Source organism: Mycetomoellerius zeteki, unplaced genomic scaffold, assembly GCF_001594055.1.
Source record: "Mycetomoellerius zeteki isolate Tzet28-1 unplaced genomic scaffold, Tzet1.0 scaffold108, whole genome shotgun sequence".
Lineage (NCBI taxonomy): Eukaryota > Metazoa > Arthropoda > Insecta > Hymenoptera > Formicidae > Mycetomoellerius > Mycetomoellerius zeteki.
The window spans coordinates 1,019,941-1,036,127 of record NW_017255996.1 but is presented as its reverse complement, the minus strand read 5'-3'; the positions used below and the strand labels follow the sequence as shown (position 1 = coordinate 1,036,127).

Genomic DNA, 16,187 nt, shown 5'->3' with positions numbered 1-16,187 from the left:
TAAGTGAAAACGGAAAAAAACCAGTTTTATTCAAGTATCTAAAATTCTCTTTAATTAAATACAAATTTGAAAATAATTTTGTTGGATCATTCAAATAATTATATAGAACGCTTGTGAAAATGTTGCAAAAAATTTTAACATTTTAATAACCAGTTTAATTATTTTCACTTTCACATAAATTATTTTCAGATCTGCAGCTAAATTTCTAGATATTTCAGCAATACCATTCTTTCCATGAGGCTTCTGAATATCGGTAAGAGAAATGAAGAAAGCATATATGTGAATCATTCTTTCGTGGTCGCGACGGAAATTCGCGAGGTTCTACTAATTGAATTAGAAAACAATTGTTACTCTTTACATGCGACGTGTACACGTACGCGAACGCATATACACGATTGTGGAGAAGTATTGCGCGTTTTCAATGCATATCGGCGCCTACGCAACTGCGCGCGGCCATGGTGGAATTTTCACCTGCTCAAACACTGTCCGGGCCGTCAAACTCGCCATGTCATTGTGTTTGCATCATTATGTTAATCACAACGTACGGCAGTAACAATGCGTCAACCTCGATTTAGGAAGCGACTCGAAAAGGAACATATAGCTGAACAAATATTAACTGAGCAAATCATTAGTTTCCTCCTCACCTCCTCCTTTATGTCGGACGGCGTTTGTTCGAGAAGTCTTGAAGTATATACGCGCCGAGCAATACATCGATTTCGAGAGACTCGCGAAGTAGCTAGCCCCATAATTTGCAAACTGACAATGAGCTTAGCTCAATGCGATGCTACACCGACAATACCTTGAATAAAGAGGTTTCTTCTATACGGAATGATTACGAAATTGTGTAATTTATAAATTTTTATTTTTATCTGCTTCTTAAATACATATATAATCAATGTCTAAAAATGGCCTTTAATGGCAGAATAATAAGATATCGAATAGGATATTATGCTGTAACTTCTTTCGATTTCCTTTGTGGTTGTTCTATTTATATATATATATATATATATATATATGAAAAAAAGTCCAATTTTTTTCTAAGAAAAAATTAATTCTGAGTATGAAAAATGTAGGTTTAAAAATAGCGATGAATGTATAGTATACATTTTATAATTTTTAATATAATAAATATAAATGAAGATGTTTATCCGTGCATAGCGGAAAATCAGCCGTATGAATAAACATGAACTTATTAGACTGGCATTTTCTTGTGCTCGAACAAATCGCGCATGACCAGAACGTCACGGTACAATTAAACGAGGCGAAGTAGAGTCGAACGGAAACAAGAACGTCGCATCCAACGGCGAAATGGTCCTCGACGGACTAATGATGGCGCGTGGCACGCGTCGCCTGTAGCAGCTAAAAAAATGGTATCGATCGTCAATCCGTTGATGCGAAACGTGCTTGAGAAACTCGTGGCGCTAATCACGTTAGCATAGCACCGCTGGTCGAAAGCGATCGAATGGAGGAGTCGAAAAGTGTGCCGGTGGTGGCCACTTGTCGACGTGCAAAAGCCACCCCAATATTCGTCGTAATATTTATAGAATTGGCTTTACTATGAAACAAATAAATCCTGATTCCGCGAATTTGATAAAGCTGTATATATCTATACATGTATGCGTATATCTTTTATCGAAGTGAAAAAAAGAGAATTTATTGGATAAGCAAAATGTGTGACAAATTTTTATTTTATTAAAAAAAAAAAATAAATATTAGTGTTTATCAAAATTTTGGTGGTATTACGTAATATTTGGAATATATACAAATTTTAAGATATAAATTATAGAGAGACACAAATGAAATATTTTATCCCTTGCACTTTAGAGATTCAATCTTAACAAATTGATCCATCGGACCGTCGGTTACCGTTTTGACTACTCGTCTGTGTCTCACAAGTAACCCCCTTCTATCTCCGTTCGTTTCGCTGCGACGTGTAATGCAATTACGATTGTTGTTTGAATGAACAATCAAGCGCCCTCGAGGCGCGCCTCCAATCATTCAATTTCTGTTCAATCGACTTCTCTGCTCTTGCGTACGCGCGCGCGCGGCAGCCAGTTCCCGTGACCCCTTCTTTCTCTTGAGAATCATCTAGATAGAGAGAAAGAAACAAGAAGGGGGTCGCGGGACATCGAAGGATAAAGAGAGAGAGTGGACGAACGCATACGGTCGCGACGGGGACCAGGGTGCGGACCCGCGATTATTGTCGCTTTCCCGAGAGAGAGAGACTGACAAAGTAACTGCGCCAGAATACTTCTTATTTCCTGCCGCTGACAGGGCGCGTATTACGAGAAAAGAAAGCTAATAACAGCCATCGCGCTGCCGCCTCGTCGTTCGGCTACCTGCATTGACAGGCGCGCCTCGCAAACCCGTCCCGGGTTACATCGCCGCCCCCGGGCCCCCTCATCCCCCCTGACCCTCGCTATTGATTTGTGCTGGTGGGATCGGGTACGTGCGCGTGTGTAGCAGAGACAGGCCTGTGAAACCCGGTTATTAGTTCCCTGCGGGAGAGCGGATCTCTTCTTTTCTCTCTCTTTCTTTCTCTTCTCCTCTCTTTCTCTCTCGCTCGCTCATTCTTCTCGATTTCTGAAGGTACCGTACGAAACTTCTCGATTGAAGAGAGGAAGATGGAGAGAATTGCAGAGAAGGAGAGGTCGAGAGGCCGTCTATTATTTCATCCGTGACGTCATTGCCGCAAGCATTGCTCGATGTTAACGTGAACGTGACGTCGCAAGTCGTCGATGGGCTGTTTTACGCGGTGGTGCTGATACCAGCCGCGGGGGAAACGCGCGATTAACGAGCTTAGCCTGTCGTAAAGGGCTCTCATGATCATAATACGTTGTTCACATTGGTGATGTCCCGATGAAACGCGGATATTTATGGGTGTGATGAGCGAAACAATAAATCCCACTTGTATGCATAAATCGGATAAGAGCGAACATGATCATTGGTTGAATTCTCGTTTCAAATAATCTTTCGTAATCTGAAGTTAATACGTGAATATTGAATATTTTAAAAGAAATTGGAAGGAATATGGACAAGTTAGTTCGATTTGTTATACGGATTTGAATATTTTATTTTCAATTAATATTAATCTCTGTACTAGTCAGCGTTCAATACATCTCGTATTAACATAATGCGTTAATTTTATTTTGAAAAACGAAAAATGATGATCGTATCGAGGCGAAATCTTGGCCCGATTTGATGCCATCGATTTCTTTTCCGGATTCCAAGATTTATGCAGACGTCGAGATACGCCGTTAATATCCGTGCCAATAAATCGAAGGTAAATCAACCCGAAACCTGGCAAACCTGTTTTAATCGCGCGTGCATGTCTGTTGTTTTGAGTTTTTATGTCGCTGTTTAAATGATTAAAGTAGAACTATGTGGCATAATTATTGTTCAAGATATCAGCATGTACCTATTAATCTTTTTTCCCGTTATGCTCTTTTCTAGTTTATATCTTACATCTATAGTTTGGATCTCTTTAAACGTAGCGTCCATAAAATGCTAATAATGTTGCTGTAATAATATCGTTTCCATGCTGTTCAAAATTACGCTATAAACCCCTAGTTTCACGAGTTCTACTGTACTTTCACGGTATTATTAGTATACTTACGTGCGTATATATAATATTGCTCGAGCTAAGAACTGAGACAAAAATGAAAAATAAAAATAAGATGCAAAAAGTGAGAGACATATACCGTGTGTATCGTCTTAAAGAAATAAATTCTCGTTTGCACGAGGTGCAAAGTGTAACGGGTCAATTATCGTGTTTACACGGGGGATACAGTAACCGGCGATTTCTCGGAGTACAAATACCGGTAACTTAGTTAAGGCTACGCTCGCGTTCGGATCTAGAGCGGCGACGACCGAACGGCGGGGAAGGAGGGTAAAACATCGAGATACAGAAGGAGGAGAGAATGGGCGAGGGACGACAACTCAGAAGAGAGGAAGAGAGAGATCGACGATGAATCCATCCGCGTATGTGTGTGTACATGTTCGTGTATACGTGAATACCGCCATGTACGTATAATGATCGGCGACGAGGGGGACAGCCGGCGGCGAGGGGGTGGAAGGGGGCGAATGGGTGAACGGGTGAACGGCCTGCCGCGTCCTTGCGAGCCACCTGATCACACCGGCCGTGCCGCCACCACTCGGCCTCTCCAGCATCCTTCCAGCAGCTCGGACTCACCTTCCAACCGGCAAACCGCTCGTTCACTGAACTACCTGACCGATCGCATATATTCGTGTCTCTTCCGCGCCGATTCCCGCGAATACTCCGATCATTCTTCGGCACGCCATCCGTTATTCGAAAACGCTGGCAGTTTTAGCGTGGTTGTCATCGAACTTGAATGTAGATCATAATGTCACCTTGATAGCAGATTCTAAATTTTTATGCCTACTTATAGCGATTTGACAAGCACTTTTCTCTGAATTATGTTTTAATTCTTTCTATAATATTCTTTAAGGTATACTTGAATATATCATATTAATTTAGTCCCTAGAAAAGACATAACGATTTTAAACTATTACATATATAAATTGCACTCTTACATTCACATAATTATACATATATGCGTGCATGTAACAATACTTTTTTTATAGCACTGAGTTATAATAATGTATTACAAAATAGTACATTTTTTATGTATTTTATAATATGTTATAAATAATAATATATTCATTGTACGTGGGCAAAGGATCCAATTGCAATTTTATAACGGTTTCATGTACTTGTTTTTCTGTTGTGTCCAAAAGTCGTTATGTCTTTATCTTGCATGCTTCCTTATTCCAGAAAATACCCACGCGTTATTAGCATATCTTATGCATTACCACGATACCTTACCTTTCTGGACAGCTGTCTGCTTTAATATAACTTGTTTACTTGTTATGCATAATATAGAATACGTGCTCTTATATCATATGATATCGATCGATCATTCAGCATACATTCATTCGCACATATTGATTGTTTTGCTCCAGCCTTCTCGTTCTCTAGTAAGTCGCTATTTATAAAATGCATTATTCTATCTATCTTTGCGACTGATCTGTAACGCTGAGTGATTTCTACATCTTACTTTACTACGCACTATCTAATCCAGTATTAAGTTTCTGCTTATCTCAATTACCGGTTTTAATTACTCTATAGTTTATTACTATGTACATTTTCTGCATATACTTCTATACCACTTAAGTGTGTAACCACTTAACAATATGACATGAGTGTACACTTAAAACGAATGTAATTCCTTTTTTTAAACACATTACGTAACATAAACTCATATTATATATAGTCGTATTCTGTTCTTTCCGTTTCCGTATCGAATGACATCAATCTTGAGTACTTCGAAGATATTAATATCATTGGTACTGAAATCACGGTAAATAATCTCTATTGCAAACTATGGCGACTTGAATCGCCATTGACAAATATATAGTCATGAAACGAAAGCGAGATCGATACTTTCGATCGCGATATGTGCATTTGATGCTTCATAACGACCGTGCTCATAAAGAGACGATTCGATTTGGTGTGCCACTATCAATGATTTGTTGCGCATTTCTGGCACGGCGAGGAATAAACTGGAACGCGCTCGGCATTTATCTGGCGGACACACGACGTTCCCCTGGCACATCGAACTCTCATTATTACTAGATGCTTCCATCACAAGTTTCCGTGCCGTTCGTGTCTCTATCCGTCCATTTGCGCGTAATCCAAGCTAAATTTATGTACTCTCTCGAAGCATTCCGTATGCTGTTGACTCCAATCTTCTCACCCTTAAGCTAACGCTCTAGTACCACTTTCTTACCGGGTCGAAAGTGGCTGTTTAGCGTCTTTATGGCTTCTCACTGCCTAGAAATCGTAGTGTGCCTGTGGCTATATCGCTTCACGCTCCCGAATTTATCAACCGCCGTATTAGCACGGCACGATCACCTATCGTGTATTCTCATTTGCTAATTATTGTACGTGTTTTTCCATTTACTTTATCTTTCTGTATAATTTAATCCTCATGCAATACATTCCTTTGACAAGATACAGAAAAATAATAGAAAGGAAATTGTTTAATGGAAGTGGAAAAATCGAGTGACATTACAATTGTATTGTATTTACGTAATTTTGTAATTGCAAAAAAATTGCAGTTTGTTCAATTTTTGAAGAAAATTAATTCGCGTTACGATTTAGCAACGTCACGATCGCGCGGACATCATTCTTACTTCACGGATGGTTGAAACTCGACTGAACGATTACATGCTTCACGGTGGTATCCTGTCGAAGCATGTAACCAGTATTGGCTCGACAGAGACCGTAGGTTACGGAAAGATCCTCGGGGCTAATGATCCATCACCTCCTGATTCTAAAGTCCGAAGTGGCTACTTAACGACTTTACGGCTGCTTGCTACCCAGGAACGCCCACGTGCCACAGGTAAACCTCGCCGACGCGCCTGCGAATTGATCAACCGGTCTATTAATAGAGCGGGGCGCTACCTGCGATCTTCCGGAACGATATGATCCTACCAGTTTTCGAGAAAGGAGTGCCTAAAAGCTAACGACTTCCGTTCACTAGATTGAATGACGAAATGATTTTATTATTTTTATCGAACTTTTATGCGCAGAATATAATTTTATATTCATTTCGAAAATTTTTAATTTTCGATGTAAGAAATCTGCTTTTTAAATGAGATGTAATATGAATAAATATTATTCTCTCAATTACAATATATATTCAATATAAATGAAAAATTTTACTATAATTTGTAGTTAAAGATTAACTTTCCAAAGGCTCAACGAATTATCAATTTCAATAAGGATAATAAATAATGGTAAAGTGCCTAGCATGATGTAGGTGCTCAAATAATTATATATTTGTATATTACAATTTCCAAACGTTTTGGTTCTCACAGAACCATCTTCAGTGAACAATAAACTTACAAATTCATTAATCTTCTAAATTCCTACTCGTACAATGCAGTCTTGTTTTATGCATCGGTTAGATTACAATTTTTTGTAACTCCTCTTATTGTCGGATTTTATTTGGAAGTCCATGGTATGTGGAAATAAGTTAGGTGAAATTAACTTAAAATTATGAAATATAAAATGATATATTGTCAACTTGAAAGATATTGTTAGATAGATATTGTTAGTTCGATAGGCAAAGTTGGAATATAATTAGTAGTAGGGTAGTAGTAGACAATTTTCCAGTCATGAACATGTAATTTCTATGTAAAATTACATGCATTTTTTTCAGTGTAGGTTTCGACACATTAATGGTATAAAATCCACTTAAACGTTTGACTCAATTGATTGATGAAAGATTTGACATCAATTTATTACACATGTAACATAAAGAGAATTAAAGCGATATTTCACTAAAAAGTATAAATCGCTATTCATAAAATATTATTTCATTTGTTTATATTTTATTATAATTACACTATATATCTAATGAAATGACATTAAATACTTGTCAGATGTTTAAATGATTTTTATGCGTTTATAAATTATAAAAGAGGAAGAAAGAAAAATTTAGTGGACATTATATTTTCTTAGGACGATTCATTTAACATCTTCGGATTCCATGCGGCGGCAGGAATGTCGGCGTTTCAAGTCGAAAACGTTAAACCATAGAAAGTACATAAGATAGAGGAAGAGAGAGACAGGGAGGGGAGGGTAGCAAAATGGAGAAGAAAAAGACAATGACATAGTACCTACCTTCGTAGGAATCTCGTGTCATCTACCAAGTTCTTCTCTCCTTCTACTTCTGAATCATCGTTCTTTGTCTTCTCTCAGGATCTTTTGTGACTCCTCTTATTGTCGGGTACCATGGGTAACCAACCGCAAATTGCCAATCTTTCGACTCCAATACGAAACGAATTCTAGATAGTATTTAACGGAATGTGTTCTTTTTTTTCATTATTTGAATGGTGGCTATTATGACGCAATGGCTTCGATATATTCATATTTAAAGTTATATCTTATAATTTTTAAAACTTTATATAGTATTGTGACTGTTTAATATTACTATGTGAAAATACAAATTGTCGCAATTTCAAAATAAATATTGTAATAAGTGTTTCGACTATTTATTTTTTAATTCCCTTCTCGTAATGGAATGGTTTAAAATCGGAAGAAAATCGATCATCGCTAAAGTTTATTTAGTTTTCTTTTGCTCTGAATCATGAACTTTATTTACATTTATTCTTTTATATAGTTTTTGTGTAAATGGATGGATGGTTGATAGTTCTATCTTATCGCATCCTCTCTCTATTAACTTAAGTGACATAAGAATATACGTCTTATGCATTGTTATCTATTGTTATCTTGCAACCTATGCGCTTTTAACATTTATTTTTTCTTCTTTGCTTTGAACAGTACCGATCCAATCAAATTATATAGTAACATTAAACCGGAATTCGTTGATTTACGGCTAATAATAGTACATATATCTTATATCGAGTCTTCTAATTACCATCAAATATTATACAGTCCGGTAAAGACCATAACAACGTTTAAGAGTACATTATTGAAATTATTTTAAGACGAAAATTCTAATACTAAAATGTCGACAATATAATAATTTTTTAATTATAAACATTTAAAGTTAGTGAATCGCTTAACTTAAACATTTAAAGTTTGCGCGTTTAGGTGTGGTTGGCATTTTGCGTTCTATCACATTTGAACGAGCGAATTTTAAGCGATACAATTCGCTATTTTAAATGCTTATAATTAAAAAACTATTATAGCCTCGACATTTTGCTATTAGAATTTTCGTCTTAAAACTATCTCAGCAAACTATCCTTAAGCGTTGTTACGAGATTTTACCGGACACCCTGTATATATAATGTGTATTAAAAATCGTATAATCAATACAATAACTATAATGATTTACACAGAAAGTACGTGATGCAAATGATTAAGACTTTGATGCGGAGTTCGATTCTACAACGGTCGTCAAATTTGATATTCTATTATCACTGCTCTTTAACATCGGTAATTATTTCGTATGATGGAGTCAGAAACTCTTTAATAGAATTTAAGAATCAATTGTAATAACTCGCGAGATTGATAGAAGTACAGATAATACGTGAGGACATTAGAGAAATATAATTCTAAATGTGTTACACGGAATCTTTGCCAAAGGTTAAACGGTGCGGAATGACGTTTCGCATTATTCGTCAAGCTGACCAAGATTCTTTCTTGTCTGCAGGATGGTGCGCTTCCTGATGTTCGCCGTAATTGTACGACGGTGGACGGGGTCGATACGGCCGTAAACCCGATCAGCTGGAAGGAGATTCGAAGCCGGTGAGTCCAACGGCACCTGCTTATTGTGCTTATTCATTCGGGATGCGGCTATTCGCCCGTGTACAATGTGACTTAATGGAACCCATAAAGACCTTTAACATTACTATGAAATCTATCGCTGTAGTCTGACTGCAGACCAATACGACTTATCAGCGATGCTTCCCTTAGCGATACACCTTTACATAGCATGTTCGCGAGTTCAACACGTATCCATTATATCGAGTCGTTGTCTGCATAACTATACAAGCGTATTTCAATTGAAATCATGTTGACGGGTAATCATATAATAGCACTTTTTCACGTTAGAAATTCGCATTTCTCGTTACAATTGTCAAATGGATTCTAAAATCTACCATATTTTTTAGTTATCTCATATTTCTCCTCCCTGTTTTTATTATCTAACAGAAAATATTAATATCTGACTATTGAAGTGTTAAGGCAATCATTTTCGTTCCGTGAAAGGAATTGTGGTGAAGAATCTATGATATCTCGCTTCTGTACTACCGCGATATGCTATCAAAATAATTTATATTTCGCTCGTACAACTCAAGATTGGCTTTTACGGGCGATCGATTGCCTCGCCCGAGTCGTTCGCTTGACAATACGAATATGAGATTACTCAAGCTGGCCAGCACGAAAAATAGGATTTGCTTAGAGTCTCGCACGTGGCAGCATAAACGACAGGGGAGAAAAAGCTCGCCACATACTTGACTCGATGTTCGATCTGACAAAAGTATTCACACACAGGCACGCGCGGACAATTACGGACGGCGGGACACGGTTTTACAATAAGTCAATTCGTTTTCAAGCTGCGTAAGAACGGCCTAACGAAAAAAGACCCGGGCTGGATATAGTTATTGCGGCTGTACACGTGAACAGGTCGATCCGGTCGAGTGAGATCAAAAGAGGGACGAAGAATGAAAGATGAAAGGAGAGGGTAGAAAAGAATGGACGAGAGAGAAGGGGAGAGGGGTTTTCGAGATGGGAACACGAAGGGGAGGGGGGGAAAGGCACAGAAACGAAGTACACATATATGACGGTATCGAGCGGTGATAAATGCGTGAAAGAGAGGAAGAGAGCAACGGAGAGCACGAAGAGCCAGAGAAAGAAAGAGAGAGAGGAAGATGTACAATAATCGAACGCGCTCGTAGCGCAGTGTTTGCAAAAGAGCGATATCTAATCGGCGAAATACTCGTCGAAAAGTAAACCCAAGAACAGGGTGGAGCACAGGCACGCATATATCGTCTATCTTCGTTGTTTATGGACGGTTTCGTCCGTTCGTCTCTCGCTCGCTCGTGAACGGGTTATGCGCGCCAGAGAGCCTCTCCTGGCCGGCAATACCTGCCGCGCGCGGTGTACAGCACGCCCCGTTCGGTGTGGACCCGTTCGGTGGTATCTATATACGCATATGTATGTATGCTCACACACGTACGCGTCTTTGGTGTGCATATATATATATATATATACGGGCAAGGTGCACGCGAGCGCACGTACGCACACTCGCGCAATTCGCGCCGGCAAACACGTATTGCCGTATATACCACCACCGAGTATTGTATAATGCAGCCATTGATAGCCGTCCTCTCTTTCACGCACGCGATCTGTTGCAGTCGCTGCAACCCGTGTCCGGTGACAGCCTCCAGTGTCCAGTCTCCCTCCCGGTGAGTGTCCACAAGATTTATTTTCCCAGGCGATATACGGGGTGTCGTCGTGAAAACCGGACGCGCGCTTCCGCCGCGAGAATGAAAAATCCAGCGCGACGCTGAATTCGGATATGATTGCGAGAATAATGATCGTCGGGCGTTTTCAGGATGGCGATCTAAGCGGAAGTACTATTTAGTGAAGCCAGTATGACTTTGTGAATCGGATATTTCTCGTTTTTGTTGCGCGCGTTCGAACATTCAAGCTCTCGTCAGAAATGGAATCGATTGGGTATGTAAAATTATACTAACGTTTCATTATATATTTACTAAGCTAGCGAAACAAACCGCAAGGTCTATTTAAATTGCTAGTTATTAGTTATATATTGTGCCATTATTGTCATTTTTATTAATGAAATTTTTTTAAATGTTTGTAAAATCTCAAATTAATTGGCTAGTTATTAGTTATATTGGCTAGTTATTAGTTATATATTGTGCCATTATTGTCATTTTTATTAATGAAATCTTTTTAGATATTTGTAAAATCTCAAATTAAATGGCGAATTGAACTTAAAGGAAAGTAGATAAATTAATTCCTAATTACTCTCAAATTTTATGTATACAATTTTATTGTACAAACATTCAATTATGCATTCGACGACAAAGATGTTTCATATAATATTTGAGAATTATTAATAAATTGCGCTAAAATGCTCTCCTCAAAATCTCACAGATGAAAAATCTATTACAAAGAGTCCATTAATAATAACAATAATAATGCTCGGACATTCTATGCATCACGCAACACATTACGAGAAATGAACTTTTACTTTACAATCTTCCAGTGGCAATCTCTGTTGATATTATATACAAAGCGGAAGCGAGTTACTGTGAACTTACGTAACATCCAAGTTCCGTCGTCGCTCGCGTAAGATCGACTCGAGACAAGAAGTGTGGCGAGAGCAAACCTTCTTCCCGGCCGCGCTCACGACTTTCGCCATTAATCGCGTATGTCGGGGGTATCGTCGTTATTTTCTCGATCGCGATCTCGCTGTCCTCCCCCCTCCCTCCCTTACTTTCCAGACGCCGTCTTTCTCGCGGGGACCCCGCGGTACTTAACGAGCAGATCACTTTCAGTTGCAGTGTGCACAGCCACGATCAATTTACAAGCGCAGCGAATCGCCACGGGGCCGTGCGAGTCGCGGTATACGGCAGCCGCTACGGTGAGAGGAAACGTTCCACCGATCTCTCGTAGGTGGTGAACGAGTTACGATTTGCGCACCGTCAAGGAAATACTGAAAACGACGGGAAACGATCGGGACACCCGTTGAGTCGTCGATCGCTCCGCCACTCGCGAACGCGCGAAATTGCGTAAACGGAATTGAATTACCGTCCATTGCGAAAACGGGAAATTCGCGGGCACGGTTCGATTTATTGAACGATTGCTGATGGATACCTGCCGAATGGCTGTCATTTTGCGGATAACTAAAAAAATTGTCGACGGTCCTCGTTCCATTGCACGCGGAAGACGATTTATGCTTGTTTTTATCGATGCAGATTATCTTTAATCTCGGTTCAACTTACTCTTCATCTTTTTCTAATTCTTATGCCCGTTTCTACTAACGTAATTTAATTTTAATCTTGGTTCAACTAACTCTTTATTTCTTTCTATATAGTTCTAAAAATTAAAAAAAAATGAAGAGCAAGTTGAAACGAAGATTAAAGTTAATTCACATTGGTGGAAATGGACATTAGATCTAGAAAAAGATGAAGAGTTAATTGAATCGAGATTAAAATTAAAGTACATTGGTAGAAACGGATTCGTATTCTGCTTGTCCGTGTTCGTTGTATGAAATCGTTATGAGAAATATCTGATTTAAATTTAGAGACGTTATGATATCAATACTATTTCCGTTTTCCTAAATCTCGACAATTTTTGGCATAATGATGTAAAGCGAATTCGCGTAATGAGATTTCTCAAACATCGGTTTCCGTTCCCGAATACGGATGTCGAGTTCGGCGCGATATTGACATGCCGCTACCAACAGCAAAACGCTAAGTAAATAGCGCGTAGCTACGAGTACGCCGGTATCGTTATTCCATCTCGCACTTGTCAATAAACCTGTAGTATCAGCGTATCTTCCAAGGCAACGATAAAATGTTATACGGTCTTAGTTCGAGATTTTCGACGATGGGAAAGAGAGCCGCTTAATCTTATCACTCCTTTGTGCAAATAGCACAATGATGATTCGCGATTGCACGTCGCAACGTTCGACGAAGCAAATCCCGGTGCTTCCGCTAAATTTGTTTCTTCGAAAGAAGCAAATAAAAAAAACAGGTTCAGCCGCGGTTAAATTGGGAGCAATCTGGGCGCGACAGCATCACAAAGAAGTCATCTCGATATGCTCGTAAAGCATAACAAAAAATGATATTTTTTTTTACATTTGTTAGTCATAATTCTGGCGCTCTTTCTTGAAGGGATTATTAAAGTCGCTTTACGTGAGAAAGCGAAAAATCAAAGGAGAGAGAGAGAGAAAAGCAGATGCATAGAATCCGTCCATCTTATCTTTGGAGAAAAAAAGAATCTAGAGAGAGGAACGCGACAAAATATGCGACTGTATATGTTTGCGAAATACGGTGCCTACAGAACCAAAATGGAACGACGTGCGATTTTCATCACATTTTTATTTTTTCGAGTACAAAAAAAGTATCGTGTCACCTTCGCGTTCGGAGACACTAACATCAGTCGCCATCATGCATTATTATCGATAACTCAAATTTTTGGCAACGACAAATGCTTTAAGAATATCACACCTCGATGACACACGATACAATCTTGTGCGTTTGAAAATCTCAATTGGCTGCAGACAGCGAGCCAGAATAACAAAAGCGAATTGAAAATATGCAAAGAATGCATTAAGAGTATATACTGTGGATAAAGCTACACAGAGGCAAGCGAGCCGACTTACGGAGAAGAAAGAAAGAAAGAAAGAAAAAGAAGTTGAAACGCGCGCTTTTGTCGGTACGTCATTACGACATCCGGTCACCGTATGGTCGTTAAAGTGACACAAATGGTGTTTCAAAAATATCAAGCAAAATATGAATCCGAGTAGAAATAACATCGCGTCACGCTGTTGTTGCGATGTATGCGATGTCTTTTTGTACTCATTATACTCGATAATTTATTCCTTTAAAAAATCGTGTTATCGCACGTAAAATTATTATTCTCAGCTAAATGAAGAAAATATGTAAATTATATAAAATAGCATATCTCATAATATCCATATTTATTCCAAATTTACATAACATTTATTTATATTTATAGTTTTTGTCGAAACAATTTCAAACATATCTGTTGGGATATAATGAAAGAAAGACTAGCATCGAATAGTATTAGGTTATTTAGAATACACCGCCCAAGGATTAACATACTCTCGCGAGATTATGCAGATCCTGGGAAGCTTGTCTATTTAATTCTCGATTTATGCGGAACTCGCCGACCATTCAGTGTGTGACCCATAGTGGCCGTTGTCGACTTTTAATCGGAGCCTGTGTGAGTGGAACAGTCGATCGTGAATCTGCTGTTGACGCTGAGAGAGCCAGCCTCCTTGACAAAAAAAAAAAAAGTAGGCAAGCATAATCGTAAAGTGCGAATGTTATTCTCTGGGCGATGAGCGAGGCCGCGAAAGAAAGAACGAAGGGGCAGTATTTTTTCGGCGTGTATAATGGAACGCCCGGAGAATAAAAATTCCACGTCGTAGTAGTCGCGACAGGGATCTCGGGAGATACAGCTTGATTCGACTCAAAGCTCGTGACTGACGTTCGCACCAACGGATTATGGTGATTCACAAAGCAGCAATTATCACATAACTAGTAAAAATTTTGCTATTATCAATATTAAATTGAAATGCACGAATTTATTTTACGCCATCGCAATGAGGTCGAGCGAGCAATATTTCCCATTTTCTCGCTTCAGTATTTTTGCGTCGAAATCTTTTCATCGTTCTTTCGTTGAACTTGTCGATAAATTCAAAGGAAAACTAAAGATCGGCGCACCCCTCGACCAGTATTCGAGCGTGGCGCCGAATTCCATCGAGCACGTCAATTGCGAATGATCGACGAACTAAAGACGAAACAGGGACGAGCTCGGTCGGCCGAATTGCACAAGCAGATTATACGTTTTCCTTCGTAATAAAACACGGGAGGTCTCAAAGGGAAAATAATGTCTCCCTGATTACTCGCCTCGATTCAACCCGCTACTCTCCCTTCCCGACGCCTCTTTCGCGCTGTTTCTCTTTGCAGGGATATAACTTCCAAGTCCTTTCTGCGTGGGACTTTGTTGAAATGGGGATTAAAACGATGTTTGCGCGAAAGCCAAAAGCATTACCGACTTTATCTTTCGAATTGCACCGTATTACTTTTCCTTTTATCTTCCGGCGCTTCTGTGATATTTGTTTCCTTAATTTCAGTCGGAAAAGGAAGGTATCTTGCGCTCTATAAGATTACATTTGTAAGAATTAAAATACAGAGTCAGCTTTTCCGTGAATGTAGTATGAGGCAAATTACATAGAACGAAATTATTTTTAATTTGGTGAAACATTTATAATAATTCGATCTTAGAGTATGTTTTTTATAAAATCATTTTTTATCTTGCGTTACGTAATTTGTAAACATCGAACATACATCACAATCGAGATACATCATTAAAAAGTTGATTTCACGTAATGGCCAATTTTTTCTGCAAAACATATTTTTTTTGTTTTATTATTTATGTATAATGACGATAATATTATAATTATTTTAGGTTTAATAATGATTCGAACGTTGGCCTGTCGTTCGGTGATCATAAACCGGTTAGACAACTATACAAACCACTTTTTAAAAATCGACTTCGCAAAAAAGAAATTCCTATTTGTAGAATTTCATATATCAACTCCATCAAGCGTAAATAATCACGTTTATAGATGGTTTCTAAGATTTTTTAAATAGATCTCTTTTCTCTCTGTTTTTTGTTATACAAACGTATTTTACTTAAACTATACTTAATAAATTATTCGTACTAATTTACTATGATATTGTAAAAAAAGTAGACGATATAAAAGCTATACATATCAGCATATTACTGAAATGATAATAAGTAAAAACATATTATGTTTTACCTTTAAATTGAAAACGCAATTTCTCAACGTACCTATATGTCGTTTGATAAATATTGCTGAGAAACACCGATCATTTACTAGTAACAT

General features: G+C 38.4%; 1 protein-coding gene across 1 annotated transcript in view; it reads left to right on the top strand.

The window, feature by feature from the left end:
* Nucleotides 1–16,187, top strand: part of Sox102F (transcription factor Sox102F) — a 189,019-nt gene that overhangs the window by 53,947 nt on the left and 118,885 nt on the right. Inside the window, exon 3 of the mRNA XM_018452120.1 lies at nt 9,207–9,301. Within this exon, the coding sequence (XP_018307622.1) occupies nt 9,207–9,301 (95 nt within the window). The remainder of the gene's footprint in view (nt 1–9,206; nt 9,302–16,187) is intronic.